Below are 19,381 nucleotides of genomic sequence, written 5' to 3'. Positions count from 1 at the left end.
GCGGTCTGCCCTGCTCCCTGCTGTATTTGTTGCCCTGCACATCCCTTTGTCAGCTAGTGAATGGAGGATGAGTCGCGTTTCTGGTAACAGCTTAGTCCCCAGTTGGAGTGTGTGTGCCTCACGTGAATGAACAAGGAGTTCCTGAGTGCCCCGATGCCCTCGGCAGGCCCAGCAGGATGTTCATAGAGCCAGCCTGGGGGGCTAGGAAAGACCCATCTACTCCTAGGAATCTTCTGACCTGGGACCCCAAACAGCTAGTCCCCGCGAGACTTACTGCCTTCCATGTTACTCTGCTTTTTCCATGATACCCTTTATGTTTGCTTCTTACTACTTACATCCATCCATTGGACACCCCACCGGTGAGCGTGGAGCCCAGCAACACCCTCTGTCCACTTCACCAATGTCCCCCTTTTGTCATGATTTCCAGTAACACATTGTTTTCAAGGAGACCCACCTGTATTTAATTGTGAGATGTTATTGTCAACCCTGGTAGACCTAGCAGTATATGGGGAACGTCTAGTTCAAAAATCCATATCCCGTTTCTATCATTGAATGATTTTGAACACAGCTTTTCACTTCTTTTGTTGACTTGCTCTCCTTATGTCCAGAGGACCAAAAGACTCAGAATCGTTGGGGTTCTGCTTAACAGTATGATTTCCAAACCAGCTGTTGAGCCAGTGGGATCAGGAATCCAATGCTATTAACTAATTTAACTTGTTGAAGCGTAAGCATCAGATTCCCTTTCTCACCACTCCCCTCTCCCTGAAATACCAGCAGCCTTCACAAAGACAACTAAAACTTAGAAATACGATTTTTTTTTAAAAATTGCTTTCTAAAAATAGCCTAATTCTCAATGTAAATATAAATAGCTTTACATTTTTTGGGTTTTTTTTCCCCCATGTCAGGTAAGGAAGCCAGAGTTTGGAGCGTGTACATTGGAAATGTTTGCTGGGTTATTAGACCCTGTTGTTTCTCAGCAAGGTGCCACAAAAAATCATTGTCCTGCTACTGATTACCTTAAGCTAATGCATTAATCACAAGACTTTCTTGCTACACTGAGGCTTTGTCTAGCCACATCATAGCATCCAAGTGTTTTGGCCAAGAATGAAGTCGTTTACATGAGTGTAAGCAGAACTGTGTTAAAGCCTAAACCAGACACAGGTGTGGTTTTTGTTTTTTAAGTTTTATTTTTTCTTTTTGTTTTGTTCTTTTCTTTCTTTCTTTCTTTCTTTCTTTCTTTCTTTCTTTCTTTCTTTCTTTCTTTCTTTCTTCCTTCCTTCCTTCCTTCCTTCCTTCCTTCCTTCCTTCCTCCCTTTCTTCCTTTCTTCCTTTCTTCCTTTCTTTCTTCCTATTTTTTTAGTAATATCTTCAGCTGATATCCTGGCACCTGACAGAGTCATTCACACACTCTAGTCCACCTGCCATCCTTCTTGGCTTAGGGATTAGTTTGAGTTGCTCCCCTGATATATGCTCGATGTCCCAGGTACATTTAGAAACTCCCTCTCCATGTGGCTTGTCTCCAAAGAGCCATTCCTTTCCCCTCCCCCTTTTCCCCAGCACCCGCCAATCCCTTTTATCCTGCTTGTCCATCTAGTTTCCTTTCTGACAGAACACCCAGCTCCCTGGCAAAAACAACATCTGGAGGTCAAATTGTTAGAAAAAAAAAATTCCAAAGAGCTGCCTCGATTCTGTTGTTGCGCTGCAATTTTCATCACTAACATGTATCATGTGCTTCCTCCAGGACTTCACACGCTTTATCACATTTAATCCTTCAAGTAGTCCTGTAACTGAATCCTCATCCAGCACAGGAGGCTGCTGTGACTCAGAGAAGCTAGATGTTTTTGCCAACGCAGCAGTATTAGAGCTGAAACCCACACCTCCTGCCTCCAGCTTTCCCACCGGCCTGTGGTCCCACCCAGTGATATCTTTTGCAAGAGTGGTCATATTCAGGAGCTGGGAAGTCATTTTTCTCCAGAAGATTTTGTTGTGATTGTGATAAGGGACTTATTTGGGAAGGGACTTCTGTCTGTAATCTCAAACACAAAAGATTAGCTTTATAGTTTGTTCTTTTTGTTTTTTTTCTTAACAGAGGCATTGGGGATTAAACCCAGGACCTCATGCACGCCAAGCATGTGCTCTACCACTGAGCAAAACCCCCCACCCCCCTGTAGTTTGTTCTTGAATTCAAACCCATCTGGCATTTTGATTCATTCATATTTATGAAGACCATGCCAGGCACCAGATACAGGATGGGGAACAGGACAGACAAGATCCCTGCTGTCAGAAAATCTAGTGGGGAGAAGATGGAGAAATGAGCAGTTGTGGGATTTTAGTAAATATCTGGGTAGGTGACGTACCAGGTAGGATGGGAGCAAGTGGCAGGGACATCTAACTTGGACTTGACAGATGGGGAAGGCTTCTCAGAAGAGGAGACTTTTGACTTGAAGACTGAGTTAGATTGGGATTGGGATTGGGTGGGCAGTAAGGTTTCAGGAAGAGGAAAAAGCCGTGTGAAGGCCTGGAGGTGAGGATGTGGCCCATGTTGTCTGTTTTTGCCCATTAGTTCAGATTTCATGATTCAGCTGTGGGAGAGACCTGGCAGAGCAGCTCAGTGGGGAAAGCTTTTGAATATGCTCAGACAATACCCATCTCTTTCTCATGTTTTCTTAACAGAAAAAACTCGAGTCTCCACCTGCCTCCACCAATCCGTTCCTGGAAGATGAGCCGACACCAGAGATGGAGGACCTGGCGATGGAAAAAGGAGAATTAGAGCAGGTAAGCCTGGGTTGGGTTTCCTCGTGCAGCGTACCTAATGTCACTTCCTGACAGTGGGTCTGCTCGCTCTAAACATGATCCCTTGGCTCTTGACCACATTCAGGAATTACAGCTTTGGTGGTCTTCGTAGAAAGCCTTTATCTGAATGTACGTTTAGAAAACTGAGTGGAAGAGCAGCCCTTCCTGCCCCAGCCCTCTGCTCCCATCACTGGAATTAGCCACACACGCACAAGCTTCATGAGCCCACGTGGTGGGGCAGCAGAATTCCAACCCCCCCATCAGTGTCCCCTGAACTTGTCAGCTGAGCGTCCGGTTGTCCCCTCGTCTGGCCCAGTGATGACACGAGAGGCTGAAAGATCCCCGGTGAAGTTAGCACACGACCAGCCAGGAGAGGCCTCCGCCCTGTGGAAGCCATCGGGGCAGCCCGGAGACACCAAGCTGACCAATGGCATATTTGGAGAGTGACTTTTCAGGGAACACTAGCACTTTCATTTCCTTCGGCTATTTCTGTCCAACTCTAAATTTCCTCTCCCTTCATCCTACAGAAGGGTGTTTTTGTCTCACTGCCATTTTATGACAACAGAGGTTAGAGCAATAAATCAGGACTTTTCCTGTCTGGATTAGTGATCCTTCATTTTAATTTTTCTCCACTTGGCTGCTGGAGGATGATTTTCTGGGACTGTTTTGCTCCAGACACCACCGAAAGGGAGGCTGGCCAGGAAGAGCCACTCTGGGAAACCCGGACCCGTGCACTTGGTGGTTAACCCTGCGTTCTGAGCACAGGGAGGGTGGGGGGACCGTCCTGGTAGGAGCCCACAGAGCAGAGTTTCCAGGAGCAGTTCTGAAGTGATGCAATAAAGTGTGTCTGATTCACTGATTAAATAATTATGATAATGTGGACGCCTCAGATTTTTATGGTGTTTTAGACTTGAAAAGTCTTTTACAGGCTTTATTTCACTTCATCTTCACAATGCCTGCCTCTCCTTTTATAGGATTTAATATGAGCTGCTGTGCGCATGGCTCAGAAAGGTTAAGTGGTTTACCCAGGGTTGCATAATTTAGATGTGGAGGAGCTAGGCCCGGAAGCCAGGCCTAGAAGTCAGAGACTAGACCTCCTTTCCTGGAGCTCTTGCTGTTATACCATGATGTCTCCCCGAAAACTGGAAGGCATAGAAATGAATCCTGTGAAAAGAAGTGAATGAATAAAGCTGAAGGGATGCCTTGAGGCTGTCCCAGGGAGTAGATGTAATTGATTTAAAGCCGTCGTATAAATTAACCTGGGAGAAAACAAAAGATTTCTTCTAACTAGAGGAATATACCTATCACACTTTGAGAGGATGGACTGGGATGGAAAAGAAGAGTCCAGGCGTAGAGCTCATTCTTCTGGTGTCTCTTCCACCCACACTCAGTCACCTGTACCATCTGAGCTGGCCTTGTGTAGTAGGACCATTTTCAGGGCCCTCATGTCTCCCCAGTGCAAGTGACTGTCATTGTCATGTCTAGGATTGTGTAGGTGAATACACAGGTGCTTAGTATTGCTGCCATGAAAAGTAACTAGTCGTCCGATACTTCTGATGAATAGTTGAATAAATTTTGTTGTCTACTTACCTAAAAAACATTTTAGGAATTCCCCATTAGCTACAAAATTGGTTTTGCCAGGTAAAGTGTGATTTTTCTTTTTTGTGGAACTTTTTGCTCATTTAGGAAGCTTGGGGTTATTGTCTTAAGGACAAAGACCTGCTCATTCTGAGGACACAGAACATAGGTACACAGGGTAAAGCAGAGTTGCGTGCTGGGGGAGATGCCAGACGCTGGTCTGCCGATAGCTGACCTTGTGACCTTAGGTTGGTTTTTACTCTCTCGAGACTTAGTTTCTTCATCTTTCGAGAGAGCCAGTGGTTTTCCAACTGTATTCCTTGGTACCCCGTCAGGTGTCACTGTGGGGAGCTGGGAGGAGACCAGAGCCCCTTGTCCCTGCAAACAGAACAGTTCTAGTTTGAGTCAGGTTTTTCATGGACTTCCAGGTGAAATTGCTTTTGGATCAGGAGTTTTAGATGTTTTCTAAAAGAAATCACTAAAAACCCCTTGACCAGGTGGAAAGAGTCTAGCTCAGTGGTAGAGCATGTGCTTAGCATGCACAAGGTCCTGGATTCAATCCCCAATACTTCCACTAAGTAAATAAGTAGACAAATCTAATTCCCTTGCCCACCCCACCCCCCAAAAAAAAACCTGGACTAGATGATCCACCCATAGTTTCATGGGCTGTTACTTATTAGTAATAAAACTTACACACCAGGGACTAAGGCCTCCCCACACGCCCATCCCCACCTTCCCACTACCTCTCCAGCACCGTCTTGCTTGTGGTTGACTAGGTAGGAGCTCCAGGATTCCCCTCTTCCCGGCTACTTTTTGGCTCCCAGAATTGGGTACACAGAAAGATCAGGAGCTGGGTGGGGCGCTGGGGAGAAAGTCCCTAGGGTACTTGCAGTGAGCTCAGCCAGAGGTGGCAGAGGAAGGCCCCAGCCGTTGTCCTGGGTCACCAGCCCATTGCCTTACTGCCGTCAGCAGACCGGAGGCCCTCGAGGTAAGGGTCACTTTCTGCTCACCACTGCCATTAGGCCAGAGAGAGGGAGAGTGAACTTGCAAAGAGGGATTTAATTTGAACAATCAGTTGCCAAACATATTCCCAATGATTAAATAAATGGCATCTGAAAGGGGACTGAGGGTGCTCAGAGTATAAGAGAAAGGCAGAAGAAATAAGGAATTTCTAGTTTTAAAACGTACTCTTCTGGTGATCCGAGCAGTTAGATTTAATCTGTTTACATTGGATAGTAATAAAAGGAAATGGGACCAGCTGCAGACCTCCTTACTGTGACAACAGTAACCTTTTATTATTCCATCAAACTCCAGGAGGAAATAGCTTAAACATCTGCAGCTTTTGGACAGAATTCACACACTCCAAAATCCAGCCTGAGTGCTACTGCTAAATGACTTAGTATATTCTTTAAGCTGAGAAGCAGCCCTCTGGGGAGCTGGGCAGTGCCAAGGGAGACACCAGTGCAAGCTGAAATTCCAGCCCCGATTATCTGACTATGAGCACATCTATAAAGCAGCCATAGGCAGGAGGCAGCCCTGCGGGAAAGAAGAAAAAAAGGAAAATTCAGGCAGTCCCTCCCCTTGTCCCCCTCTTGCTTCCAAATCACACTGAAAACGCTGTGAGAGGACAGAGAGCAGTGGTGACAGGTCCCTCCGTACGGCCAGGCTCTCCGTTAGAGGCCAGGCGGAACAGAGGCATCGGCGGGCAGGGCCGGGACGCCTGCTCTGCCTGGTTATGCGGCTCTCGGGGTGCCAGACCCACTGGGTTCTGTGGGGCCTCATCGAGCACGGGGCCTCTGGGAGACTGATCAGGATGAGTTTGTTGGGACTATCATGTAGCCATGTTCTTTATCATTAGAATCTATATTTTACACTGAATGAGCTCTTCTGACTTACCCATAAATTTTTATCATATATCACTTTTGTGCATGCATAAAAGGGAAATATAAGCAAAATAAATAGGTTTAGATATCCTAAAACTTCTTCACATTCAGAGTCCAACTCTCCCGAACCACTTAATAAAAAAAAAACTTTCTGTTTTGAAATAATTATAGATTCATAAGAAGTTGCCCAGAGAGGTCCTGCTTCCCCCCGTGGTGGCTAATGTGCCCGTAGAGCATCCTTAGAACCTGGACGTTGATTCTAACTTGTTTTAACTCAGGCATGGACATCTGTGTTTTCCCACATGTTATCGTCCTCCGGACCATCCGGAGTGTGGATGAGGCATCATTTCTCAAAATGCTCCACTGCTGTATCTGGGATTATCTGCAGGCTGTTGGCACACCCATCTCCAACATGTTTTATTGTCATTTTTAATTTATTCTCTCTTCTTTTTTCAAAAGAATGTCAAACTTAGAGAAAGTTTTAAGAATATTACAAGGAGCTCTCAAATATTTTTCACCTGGGTTCACCAGTTATTAATATGGTGCTACATTTACTTTATCATTTCCTCCCCATTCCTTCCTTCTCTCTGTCTCTCTCTCTGTCCCTGTCTCTTTCTCTCTTTCAGAACAGTTTGTAAGTTTATAGGTATCATGCCCTTTACCTCTGAGTATTTCAGCATGTATTTCCTTTAGGAAATACATTTACTTAAGAAGGATATCCACTTAAATGACCACAGATCAAAATCAGAAATTTTTACATCAGTATACAATACTGTCATCTCATTTACAGACTTTATTTAAATTTCATAGTGTGATCCTAAAGTGATAAATTAAAACATTGTCAATAGTTGGAAAAGTACACATAAATTAGTAAGTAAATGAAGCCCAATACAAAAATATGCATGTTGATTTAAAGCATGACGGCATTCTATATTATATAAACTCCCAGTTATAATTTCTGGAAGCTATTCTGAAGACGTGTGACTATTTTTATCAAGGGAACAAAATATAAATAAAGGAATAATTATAATTATGGAGATTCTGTTTTAATTAATGAATTAATTAAATGGGTATAGTGGCCATATTTTCCAGTTTTAAAATCAGGATATCTAATCCTGCAAAAGTTAGACAAATTAAATCACATTTATCTATTCATTTGGCAGATCATCTTATTGAAAAGAATAAAATAATGAAAATTAAATAGCTGACTTGGGGAATGTAAAACTAATAAATAAGGACCACACCGTCACAACCATCATACTATGTCATTTTAATAGAATAGAATAGAAATGTGGGGAAACTCCTAAGGCATATCTGAAGTGAAGTGGAACTTTGGAGCCAACCAGTAACTCAGTGAACCCAATCTTGAGAGTCTGTTACAGTCTCAGCCTAGGGCCTGACTTTGGCAGTGACTTCTGGATGAAAAGAGAGAATAGCCCAGAGAATAGCCATTCTTGGGATGGACCAGAGTTTCTCCAAATCCTACAAAAAAATTAAAGATATGGAATTCATAAAAGGTAAAAAGGGAAGAAAGCTAAATATGGAATGGAATGGGCTATATCTATGATTAACATTTAATTTTTGGTGATCATTACCAGCTTTTATAGATGTATTTAACCATTACTATATTTTTTTTAATTACTAGAAGAAGATGATCATTATTTCTGTCTGTCATTAGGGGCTTAGCTTTTCCTATATTTAATTTTAAAAATATGAGCAGTTTAACTCATATGCTTACATACTCTGGGTGCCAATTTATACCCAAAGTGTATTCTGGTATCAACCCTGGGCAAGGGCTCAGGGTCCTCTATTTTCAAATGCCAACAAAAGGAAATAGGTAGAATTGACTCTTTTTTAGGAACAGAAAGAAATCTGTGGGACGATCCTTGCTCATTTTTCAGATGTTTTGGAAGGGAACTAAGTAGCAAATACAGTATTTCAATGCTTGCCTGCCCAGATGACCTTTTTATCGAGTGGTTTCCCATTATCAGCTGGGGACCAGTGCTGAGCCAGGTTTTCATGGTCCAAGGCAAAAAATAAAGACAAAACAACGAGCTCCTCTGTTTGTCTATCTTTCTGTCTGATATAAAGTCACCAACTATCTTTTCTTGGGAAGGACTCCCTTTATGCTATTGTCTTCTCTCTTTAGATGTTTGAGTGTAAAATACTCTTTCTTTTAGGAACTTGTGGTGAGAGTAGAAAGTAGCAAAATAAAAAGTTAGCAACCCTGTGTTGGCCCCCTACCCTTCTTTTTCCTACACTTGATGAAATTCAGCAGTCTTGGGAAGCATTGCAGGAAGCAGTGATCTGATAGAAAGAGTTCTAGTTTAGGAGATGGGAAGCTTCACCACATGCCTTGGGGCAGACTGCTAGAACCTTCCGAGCCTCCCTTTCTTTAGATATAAAATAGTAGTAGTAATTCCTACATGGAAAGTTGTCGTGAGGAATAGATGATATACTATTTTGTGTCAAAGTGCTGGGCCCGTGATGACAATGTATTACATGGAGGCTATTGTAATTAGATCCTGTGGGCGCACTCTATACTTTCCAAAGCACTGCACAGCTATAAGTTGCTGTTATTAGCTCGGATTTACATTTTTAAAATATCAGTCAGATGATGAAGATCTTCCAAATTGAAAATGCGTGTGTTACTAAAGTAGCAGAAAATCTGTCACCACACAAACAGAGCACGCAAACGATGCCAGCGGAGCTGGCTTATTGTTCACAAACTGGCATGAATCATAGTACAGGACATAGTCCCAGTCCAGTTACACTGAGTGCTTCTTATGTATAAGTTAGGAGTGAACTTTGAAGGGATGTTTTCTTTGAAACCACTTGAAAATTTGCAAAGATGGCTCAAGCAGAGGGTTTTTTTTTTTTTTTCCTCTACAGCCAAGGAAGCCTAAAGCCCCAGACAATCCATTTCATGGAATCGTTTCCAAGTGTTTTGAGCCTCATCTCTACGTGTACATTGAGTCCCAGGACAAGTGAGTGACGAGTATTTGCCACTTTCTCCTGCATTTCTCGCGCCTCTGGTCCGGGTTGGGCCTCACAAGGGCACAGCTCCTTCTAGAGGTGGAAGGAGGCACTTGGCCTGCCTGGGACCATCCCTGGAAACCTGTTAAGGATATTTTTATGCCTTTTGAATGTTATCGTGTGTTGTGCCTATAAATCTTAGCAGCCTGAGTTTGACTCTAATGACGTCCCAAACAGATGCCAGCACCCCCTTCCCAGGCGGGCACTGGGTCCTCATCTAGCTCCGTGTGTCTGCCCATAGGCCTTGCAGCGCCAGGCACTGGGAAGGGGGGAAAGAAAGCCTCACCTCGGATGTACGTGTTCTCAAGTATAATTTGTTTAAACTTTTCATTTTGAAGTAACTTAGACTTACCAAAAAGTTATAAAAAATTCTCACCTGCCCTTCGCCCAGAGAATGTTAACAGTTTGTATAACCACAGTTATGAGAATCAGGAAGGTAACCTCCTCCCACGAACATCCTTTTTCTGGTCCAAGATCCAGTCCTGCATTTAGCTGTCAGGCCTCTCCAGTCTCCTTTGAGATATAATTCCTCAGGCTTTTCTTTGTCTTTCATGACCTTGACACTTTTAAAAAGTGCTGATCATCTATTTCATCCAGTGCCCTTCATTTCTGTTGGTGGTGTTTCCTCTTGATTAAATCCAGGTAGTGCTTTTGGGGCAAGAATACCACAGAGGTGACGTTGCGTCCTTCTCAGTGCACAGTGCATGATGTCCGGAGGCACCTCACGCGGATTTGCCCCATTACTGCTGAGGTTGACCTTGACCACTTGCTGAAGTTCTGTTTGCTAGCGGTCTCCCTATGAAGCTACTGTTTTTCTCTTTGTAATTAATAAGTGTCTTGTGGGGGATACTTTGGGACTGTGTAAATATGTCCCATGTCTTCTTATACTCTGCCCACTCATTTTGACATCCCTTGACGATTCCTGCCTAAAGCAGTTATTATTGTAATGTTTGCTACATGTTGATAGTCTATTTCTTTTATTTCTTCTGCATTTACTCATTGGGGTTCTACTCTAAGGAAGAGCTTCCCCTTCTCCCCCACTTGTTGGTTTGTTTATTTATGTCAGTTTGGACTGATAGGTTCTTATTTTCTTTTATGGATTGTCATCCATTTGATATATATACATTTTACAAACTCAGGGCCTCCAGAAAGTGTTTACAAAGCAGCCCACTGCCGCCGAGTTTCCTGACAGCCAGGGAGCAGGTTCCTTTTCCAGTGTCCATTGTTCATGCAACGGATGGAGACCCCTCCTCATCCCTGGATCTCCGTCCCCAGCTAGGGCCACTGTAGCAGGCCCTTCCATGCCAGGAGGCAGATTTTGGAAAGGCTGGTTTTCTGGAACAGCTGAACTGACTGGAGATAGGCTGGTCCAGGCCCCGAGAAGAGGCCACATAGCCTGAAGCATGCACTTAGGAGGACCAGACAGTGGCTCACACAGGGACAAGAGCAGCTGTGAGAAAGTTCTTGAGGGGAGTTCTCTGGAAAAGCATTTTGGTGCTGAAGCCCAGCTTTTTTTTTTTTTTTTTTTTTTTTAATGCTTCTTTCATTTTATCAAATTCTTGCTTCAAGTATGTTTCAGTGGTAAACCATAAGATTAAGAGAACATTTCAGGTGGGTATTTGTATGTTACATGAAACATTATGATTTTAACCTATTTGATTTTATAGATTGTTTCTACTCCTTCCGTGATTACAAAATGCTTCATAGTAAAACCCCAGAAAATGAACTTTATAGAAGAGCTTCCATGTTACTGAAAACAACCTCCTTGCCACACCTCCCCCAACCCCTGCCAAAAAAAAAGCTGTCTTGACATTTTTGGCCTTGTAAAGCCCCAGCTTTCTCCTGCTCTCTATCCATTGGGCTTCTGTCTGAAGGAACATAAATGGACAGTAGTTACTGTTGCCATTTAGTCCTTTGAAAGCACTCTGCCTCCTGCATTCGGAAAGTTTTCTCTCGGGATATTAATGACACCCTTGTGGGGCAGGAAAAAGGAGGAGCTATTTGCCTATTAGATTAACAGGTCTTGGAGCAACCTCCTGTATGACTGTTTTTGGACATAGCCCCTTCTTCTATCAATCCAAATTCTTATTTTTAAAAAGGCTTAAAAGCAATTGGGTCCAGGGGTTATTAAAGTGCATTATCTGAGATACCATGTACGTTCCCCCAATGTACCCGGCTCCTGCAGAGTCACTTTTCTGCGTTGTCTGGTATAATTCTGGGATCTGCTCTTTCACGTGGCCTTGATTCAGATAAAGCCATACTCATTGTTCATGATACTTTGGGCCAAGAGCCAGCCCTCCCTTCCTCAGGGACTATCCATTTCTCTGTGAAAAATGAGGTGCTGGCCCCTCACCCTGCCATCTGGCCTCACTGGGGTGTTTCCGCAGCACTAGGGCAGCAGCAGAAGCTACTTGAAGGAGAACTACGCAGGTCGTGCTGTTGTTGCTCCAGAATAAGCAGCTGGAGCTTGAAGGAGAAAACAGGGTTCCAGAAATCCCCTTCCTCGTCTGTTAAAGGAGAGCATCAGACAGAATAATGCCTAAAGCAGTAGGTTGTTAACCTCTTTTGAGTCATACATCCCGATGAAAGCCGCAGACCGGCTGCCAAAAAAAATCCACATAAACCCACACACTATTTTGAGTACAATTTTTTTTAAGAGGTTCTTCAAAGCCCTTCCTCCCTTCAGCCAGAGAATCCTGAGACTGGGGAAGAAACTCAGGTGGGGACTGAGTGGGGAACTCAGGTGGGGATTTTGCTCAAGTTATTACTCTTGTTGAGCTAGGGAGGAAAACCTTAGGCCATTCACAAACTCCCAGATGACAGAGACCCAGCACAGTGTGGTAGAAGGAGTGTGGGCCTGGAGGCCGGATGGACCTGGATTTCAGTCCGAGCTATACACTCGTTAGCCTGGGACCTCGAGTACACAGTGCTTAACCTCCCTCTGCAGTGAGGTTCATAATGCCCCCTCCCAGGATTAGTGGTGAGGATGAAATGAGGTGACATACTGGCACTTGGCACAAGTAAACAGCGCTTGGGAACTGGGCCTGCCCTGCCCTTCCTGTGATCTTGTTCCGGACTCCCAGGCAGTTGGGTGGCCAGTCGGTGTTGCCAGCTCTCCGCTGGACCTGGCACAGGGTCTGCTCTCTCCCATCTCCCCAGCCTCCCACCTGCGTAGGGAGGGTTCTGGCAGCACCTGCCCCAGACACAAGCCAAGCAGCAGTAGGAGGACTGCGAGCCAGGGCCCCGGTGGGAGGAGGAGTGGGGACGTCCCAAAGCCACCTCTTGAGCTGGCTGGGCTAAGCTGTTTGAGCGACTTTCTCAGTTTTTGTGTGGGTTCAAGGAGGAAGTCAGTGGTCTCTCCTCCACTCTTGGGGCTGTGATGGTTTTCTTTGGCTGACTCTTGCAGAAGAGGTTTCTCTACACAGGCCCTTTCTTCACTCCAGGCAGTGACATTCTCAGTCCAAGAAATTATTAGTGATTCCATCTCTGCGCCTTCTCCTGAGTTCCCTGTAGTAGCTTTTGTTGAAATAGAGTCCTCCTCTGGCTTTGTCAAGCCTAGAGTCTCTCTGAAACTAAATTTTTTGATTGTTTATTTTGAGTTAATTTCCTCGCTTCATGTTTTAATCTTTCCCTCTGCTATCACTGCTCCCATCGTCTTTATTCCTAGGTCGTTCTATGTATCCGTGGAACTCCCAGCAGGATTTCACATAGCCGCCTGTAAGGCTTCTCCCGTTCTCGGGTAAAAAGTTCAAGCTACAGGGAAGAAGGTAGAAGACACCACCTGCATCCCTGACATGTTTCTTTAAGCTGGAGAGAGTGAATCACAGCAGTAATCGTGATACCACATATCTGTATAGAGTTTTTAAATCAAAGCGTGGTAGAGAGGGTAGAGCTTGGCTTTGGAGTCAGACAGGCCCAAGTTCAAATTCCAGCTCCAATGAATTTTGTGACCTAGGGGAAGTTATATTATTTTTCTCAGCCTCAGTTTCTTCATTTATAAAATGGGGGTACTAATGCCCTGTACCAGGGCTGCTGTGAAGATTAAATGGAATTGCATTTACAGTGCACCCAGCACAGCACCTTGTTTATAGGCTCATAGGCTAGTGGGAGAGAGAGACCCAAAAAAATAGGAACACAGAATGGAGGGATAAAGGTCTGAATAGTTTGCTGTAGGAGTCCAGAGGCGTGTGTAAACCAAGCTGTGGGTCAGAATTTCTCCATCTGTATCTTCTCCTTAGCCAACCCCTCTCCTCCTTCCCATCCTCCTTTCTCACACTGTATTCTGTACTTCTGACCCCAGGCCTTTGTTCTCTTGCCTAGATCTGCTATGAGATTTTCTCTCTAGTTTCCTGTTATTTCCTTTGTCTATAACAAATTATTCATAGCCTGTACCACAAAATTAGCATTTTGTCACCATCTTGAGATCTGGAGACCCTAAGTCAGAGGTCCTCTCTCCCCCGACAGGTCAGAGCTTCTAAAGGGCAGATGCTGTGTCTTAACCCCCACAGCACCGTAGTCAGGACTTGATCCTTTGTAAACTCTTACCCGAGTGGAATTGCTTTGAGGTATGAAAGGCGCATCCTTGTGACTCCAGTCAACGGGTCAACCTGCCCACATCCCCTTCTCCAGTCGTCTTTCCTGTAAGAACTTGCCAAAACTCAAGCTAGTGTTTGGTGCCTGGAAAAATGATAATCTTTTCCCTTTTTCAGTTGAATTCATTTATATCTCATACTTACAGCCCACAGAGCCTTGCACACACCAAGTGTTCTATCAGCATTTGATTGGATTGGATCCTCTACACAAACGAATGAACCTTACCCATTCCCAAGCGGATAACTCTTCCTCTTCTGCTCTGTGACACTGATTACTTGTTTTCTAGTGTCTTGCATGGCATAGAAGCAGGCTGGTGGAGAGTGCAAGATGGAAGGGAGAGGCTGATTCCTCTGGTGTATTTCTCATTCACACCAGAGAACAGTGTTGGAAATAACTCAGTAGACATTCGGCAAAATACAGAAGATCTTTAGAGTCCCTTTTTTTGAGTGGAAGTTTGCTCTGCTCTGCGGTCATAATTAATTTACAGTCTTACTCATCAGGTTGGCTCTGAAATAGGAGATAGGTGAGGAGGTAAGCTGACTTCAGCTTCCAGGGGAATTAGATGCATGGTTAAATTAAAAACGCTTCTGAGCTCGGGCCCGCATTTTGGTTGGCACTCTAGATTCGGAGATTGGAATCTCTCATAAGAAGTGGAACCTTTGCCTTCTGTCGCATGCTCTCCGCCAGTGCACCAGCCCTGCCCCCCTCCCCCACCCCTTCCCGCCCTTCCCTTCCCAGGAAGAAAATGTAGAGGTTGATCAGCTGAGTATGTATTGGGAAATTGCATGAATGGGAGATTAGCTTCCCACATAAGCATGAGGGGTGGGCCTAGGGGGCGTAGCAGTCACATAAACATTATCTCTCCTCTCAAGAGTCTTACGGTAACATCCATGACACAGAGGAGAAGATTCTAGCCCTCTGAGCAGACAGCTTTCCCCTTTTGTAGCAACTGGAGCTCATTAGAAGTGACTGGCCAGAGCGCTGCTGTCTCAGGTGAAATCACACCAGAGACCAGTGAAGAAGAGCCCTTATTGATGAGTTTTGCCCACGTGGGCCCGGAAAGGGCAAAGGTCAGCACGTTTCCTGAATATTTGACGTCCTTCCACCGTACAGTAAAGTGTTTAAAAAAAAAAAAGTGTCAGTGTGTTACAGATGACAGAAGGTGAAATTGGGATAGGAGTCATCTGAGTGCCCCCAAGCTGAGCATGAAGGATGGGCGGAGGGCTGGGGACGGGAGAGCATCTTGGCCAGGGTTGGGGTAGAGAAGGAGCAGATGGGCAGTTGGGGCGAGGCTGGCGGGAGCGTGGGGTCACAGTGGAGAAGTGGGCGATTAAACAGGAAGGTGAGGGAAAAAGAGGGTGTAAGGAAGGGGCGATCAGCCAATGAGCCCCTTCTCCACTTGCTGACCATTGCCGCCATCACCAGGAACGTGCCCAGGCCTGAGGTTCTATGAGAGCAGAGTGGCTGAATCCAGAGGTGACAGACTTTCAGTGACAAAAGCTCTTGAGTGAAGCTTCCGTCAGTTTTCTCCTGCTCCTGCTAACTGATACTATGTGTGGTTCTTGTCTTTTTCTCCCTGTTATATAAATACATTTTAAAATCACAGCTAGATTCCCTGTAGCCTGAGACAGCAACGTAAAATGTCGAGAGGGGTGGGAACATCCTCCCTCCCACCCTCCACCTTTCATACAGCACAACAGCGCAGGGACCGATTACACAGCCCTGGGGAATTCTAACTAGTGATGACTCAGTGTGACTGAGGCAAATTCAGTGATGTTTGAATGGGAAATGGGAGAAAATTGCAACCATCATCACCACTGTGACCTGGGGCAAGCCTGGAGCTGCTCATACCTTCTCTCCTCCCCAGATGTGTTCCACCTCTGATTCTGGAAGTTGTAAGAGGAAACTGCATTAATGGAGAAAGAGCGTTAGAATATTTCTTCACAGTTTCTCTTTGTTTAGGCATTTCTCTCCTCGGTACATTTAGGTTAATGATATCTAAATATTTGCTGCCATCATGACCTTTTTTTGTTTTAAATGTAAGAAGCATTAGGACTGATTTCCTTATGACAGTCAAGCACATTTGCTTTATCTTTCTTGAAATAGAATAACATTTCATGTTTTCCTCCTCTTAGAAACCTTGGAGAACTAATAGACCGATTTGTGGCTGATTTCAAAGCCCAGGGGCCGCCTAAGCCGGGCCCTGAGGAGGGGGGAGCCGTGCTGCCCAGCTGCGCCGACCTCTTTGTCTACTACAAGAAGTGCATGGTGCAGTGCTCCCAGCTCAGTACCGGGGAGCCCATGATCGCTCTGACCACTATTTTCCAGAAGTACCTCCGAGAATATGCCTGGAAAATCCTCTCTGGCAACCTGCCCAAGTGAGTCCTCTTCTTCCTGGTCTGAGGGGTGACGTAGGATTCTGAATATATCCAAATATGGCGATCTTTAGGGAAATCCACTCTGAAGTTGTTTACTGAACTACTGAGAGTGTCAGGGAGGAAAATGCCCTTAGGGAGCTCCCAGGGGTCTGAGACTGTTTCCTCTCGAATGGGATTCCACAGCTGATCAGGTCCCGCAGAAGAGATGCCCACGCTGGCTCCCAGCATGGTTCAGATCCCCCATAGTGGGCTTAAGGGAGTCAGTCCCATTATATGTATATTTGGTTTAAGTGGCTTTGGCAATAGGTACTTGGTGAAAAAAGTAGGGTGATGGTAGAGATGACATTTGAACAGCAAGGGCAGTTTCACTCAGGCCCCATTCAGGGAGAGCGTGCCCTGGATGATGGGTAGATGGGAAGGTCTGCCTTTCCCTCCGTCTGATTACATGCCAATGTCTCTCTTACGGTGTGTGTGTTTTACTGTGCTGGATGGAGTTTGATGTTTAAAGATGTGGGATTTGAGGGGAGCATATAATTAAGAGCATAGCACAGCTCCTAATTATAGCTTCTAATTATGGCTTCCCTGTGTTATTCTAGAGTGTTAGATTATTGTTATAGTCCTTATTGCTTGAAATAAGTGGATCGACTTGAATGCCAGAGATGTTTTTGGTTACATACCAATTTCGATTGTAATAGAATATGACCTAAAGTAACGTCTCAGAATTGAGTAATTTATAAGTCATCCTCGTAGCTAAATTCATCAGTTCTGGAATTCGTTTCTGTTGTCACTAAAATGGGTCATATATAGGAGTTTCACATTATTTGGAGGAAAGAAAAATAAAATCCCTACACTCTACAAGAGATCTGAAGTAACAGAAGTGTTTCACAAATGAGAGTTTCTTTGGTAAAAATTAATGTTTAATACTTTTACCCTGATTTTCAAAATAATACAAGTTCATTTTAGTTTAGGAAACACAGAAAAGCACAAAGATGAAGATAAAAATCACTTGTAATCTCACCACCCAGAGAAAACAAACTTAACTTCTCAGTATATATTTTTCTGTTCTTTCTTGATACGGATAACATGGGTGATTGCGTGCTTTTGTTTATTTAACAGAAGCGGGCCTGTATTGATTACAGTTTTATTGCCTGCTGCTTTCCTTTAACATCACGCTATGAGCATTTTCCCAGTGTCACAGCAGGAAACAAACGTTGTACTCAGCTAGGATATTGTTGTAAAGCGACTGTTCACAGAAAGAGGGGCAGGAGAAAGGAAGTAACGGGATTCTGAAGCATCCAGACACTAGTGAGTGATTGGTACCTACTTTAAAACTCACTTGAGAGCTGGGAGTATGGACAAAGAGCTGGCCAACAGAAACTGTAGTCATGGAGGGCCACAGTCACCGCCAGGATCACACTGAAGCAGAGGGACCAGAAGGACTAGTTGATACTCAGACTTCTCCCTCCTCAACCTCCCCGACATCCTGGAGCATCTGCCGTCGTCTGAAACCAACATGAGGCAGGAGGGCCAGGTAGCCTGGGTGGTAAGTCTGTAGAGGTCAGTCTTCCTTCCAAGCGCCAGAGAAGGGGAGAGAAGAGCAGAGAACAGTCAGCACAGTAAAAAATATTCATCAGAACACTTTTAGTGGTGCCTTGATGTTCCAACCTACAGAAGGACCTCAGCTAACTTCTGAGGTTTTTATCCATCATTCTCTTAATTGATCGTTTACACTGGGTTCACTATTTTGATAATTTAAATAACACTCAGAAAAGCACCCTTGAACAGAAGGAGAACTGCTGGGTCACATAGTCTAAACATTTCTTTAAACTCCTAAAATAGACCTCTAAAGAGATTGTCCAGTTTGGCGCCCCTAACTAACAGTGGAAGGAGAGAGCTGGTGTCCTCACACCCTGATAAGTGCTAGAAATTGAGGTATTTTCAAATCCTTGATTACTAGTAATAAAAACTTTTTTAAGGAAATACTTCTCTTTTATTTTTAAGGTAAATGTCATTGAATTCTATCTTCTAAAAACATAGCATCTTACAATTGAAATTTTATAACTGCAGGGAGTGATTTTTAAACCTGCATTTTTATATTTTGTGAACACATTATTAGATCAACAGGAAGGGATGAGGTGTTTTTTGGCTTCTGGAGGTAGCCAGGCCTTTGGACAGAAACTATGCCTTAACATTCGCTTTTGAACCCCTCCACGCACACAAATACAAATTACCATGCAGAATTTTCTTAACTGAGAGAAGCAGCTGTGCTTCAGGTGATCCTGGCTGAGCTCTGTAGATCAGGAAATTTCAAGCTAAGCCGAGGCCACACAGCAGCCTTCTCTGTGAGCTTCGGCATCATCGTAGTTCATAGGACTGATGACCAGCTCACCGTGGGGACCGTCTCTTCCTATTTCTGATGGCCAGAGAATTTAAACAGATGACAGCCAAGGTAAGGTCAGTAGGAAAGGGACTCATTGTGTGTGGATTTATTTGGGCCATGTCCAGCCTTTCCTTCCCCCTTTTCTTTGTCTTAAGAGGTGCAGTTTCCAGTTCAGGAAGCAAGCAAGAAGTCCCAGCCTGACTAGTTCCTGTTCCTTTTCCCTAGAACCACCAGCAGCAGTGGCGGGCTGACCATCAGCAGCCTCCTCAAGGAGAAGGAGGGCTCAGAAGTCGCCAAGTTCACTGTCGAGGAACTCTGCCTCATCTGCAGCATCCTGAGCACAGCAGAGTACTGCCTGGCCACCACCCAGCAGGTGAGCAGCCCCGCTGCCCGCTCGCCACCTCCCTTCCCAGAACCGTCCGGGCCACTGGGCTCAGTAGGTAATAGTATAGGCCCAAACGAGGCCACGTACAGCCTGGGGCAGACCAGTTGGCCTCCCACAGTGGGAAACTTGCAGTCCAGCCAGGAGACAGCCCAGGCAGCCATCTTGCAGAAGGACCTTGTTAAAAGGAGACTGGACAAGAAAGTGCAACTGGTCTCCTCCCAGAGTTGTGTTCAGCAAGGGCAGGCGTGACTTGCCCTCTTGAAAGTAGGCCAGTACCACCATCTCCCATGTGAGAAAAGCAGTAGCAAACATGAGGGTACCAGGCCCCAGCCTCGGTCAGGGTGTCCCAGCCAGT

At 44.9% G+C, this 19,381-nt stretch overlaps 1 protein-coding gene across 1 annotated transcript in view; it reads left to right on the top strand.

Moving 5' to 3' along the window:
- Positions 1 to 19,381, top strand: part of VPS53 (VPS53 subunit of GARP complex) — a 118,379-nt gene that overhangs the window by 61,769 nt on the left and 37,229 nt on the right. Inside the window, exons 12-15 of the mRNA XM_006184981.3 lie at positions 2,674 to 2,775; positions 9,147 to 9,241; positions 16,019 to 16,261; positions 18,867 to 19,014. Coding sequence (XP_006185043.1) covers positions 2,674 to 2,775; positions 9,147 to 9,241; positions 16,019 to 16,261; positions 18,867 to 19,014 — 588 coding nt within the window. The remainder of the gene's footprint in view (positions 1 to 2,673; positions 2,776 to 9,146; positions 9,242 to 16,018; positions 16,262 to 18,866; positions 19,015 to 19,381) is intronic.

Source organism: Camelus ferus, chromosome 16 (assembly GCF_009834535.1).
Source record: "Camelus ferus isolate YT-003-E chromosome 16, BCGSAC_Cfer_1.0, whole genome shotgun sequence".
NCBI classification, from domain to species: Eukaryota; Metazoa; Chordata; class Mammalia; order Artiodactyla; family Camelidae; genus Camelus; species Camelus ferus.
Note: the sequence above shows the minus strand (reverse complement) of the source record. Positions and strands in the feature narration are given on the sequence as shown.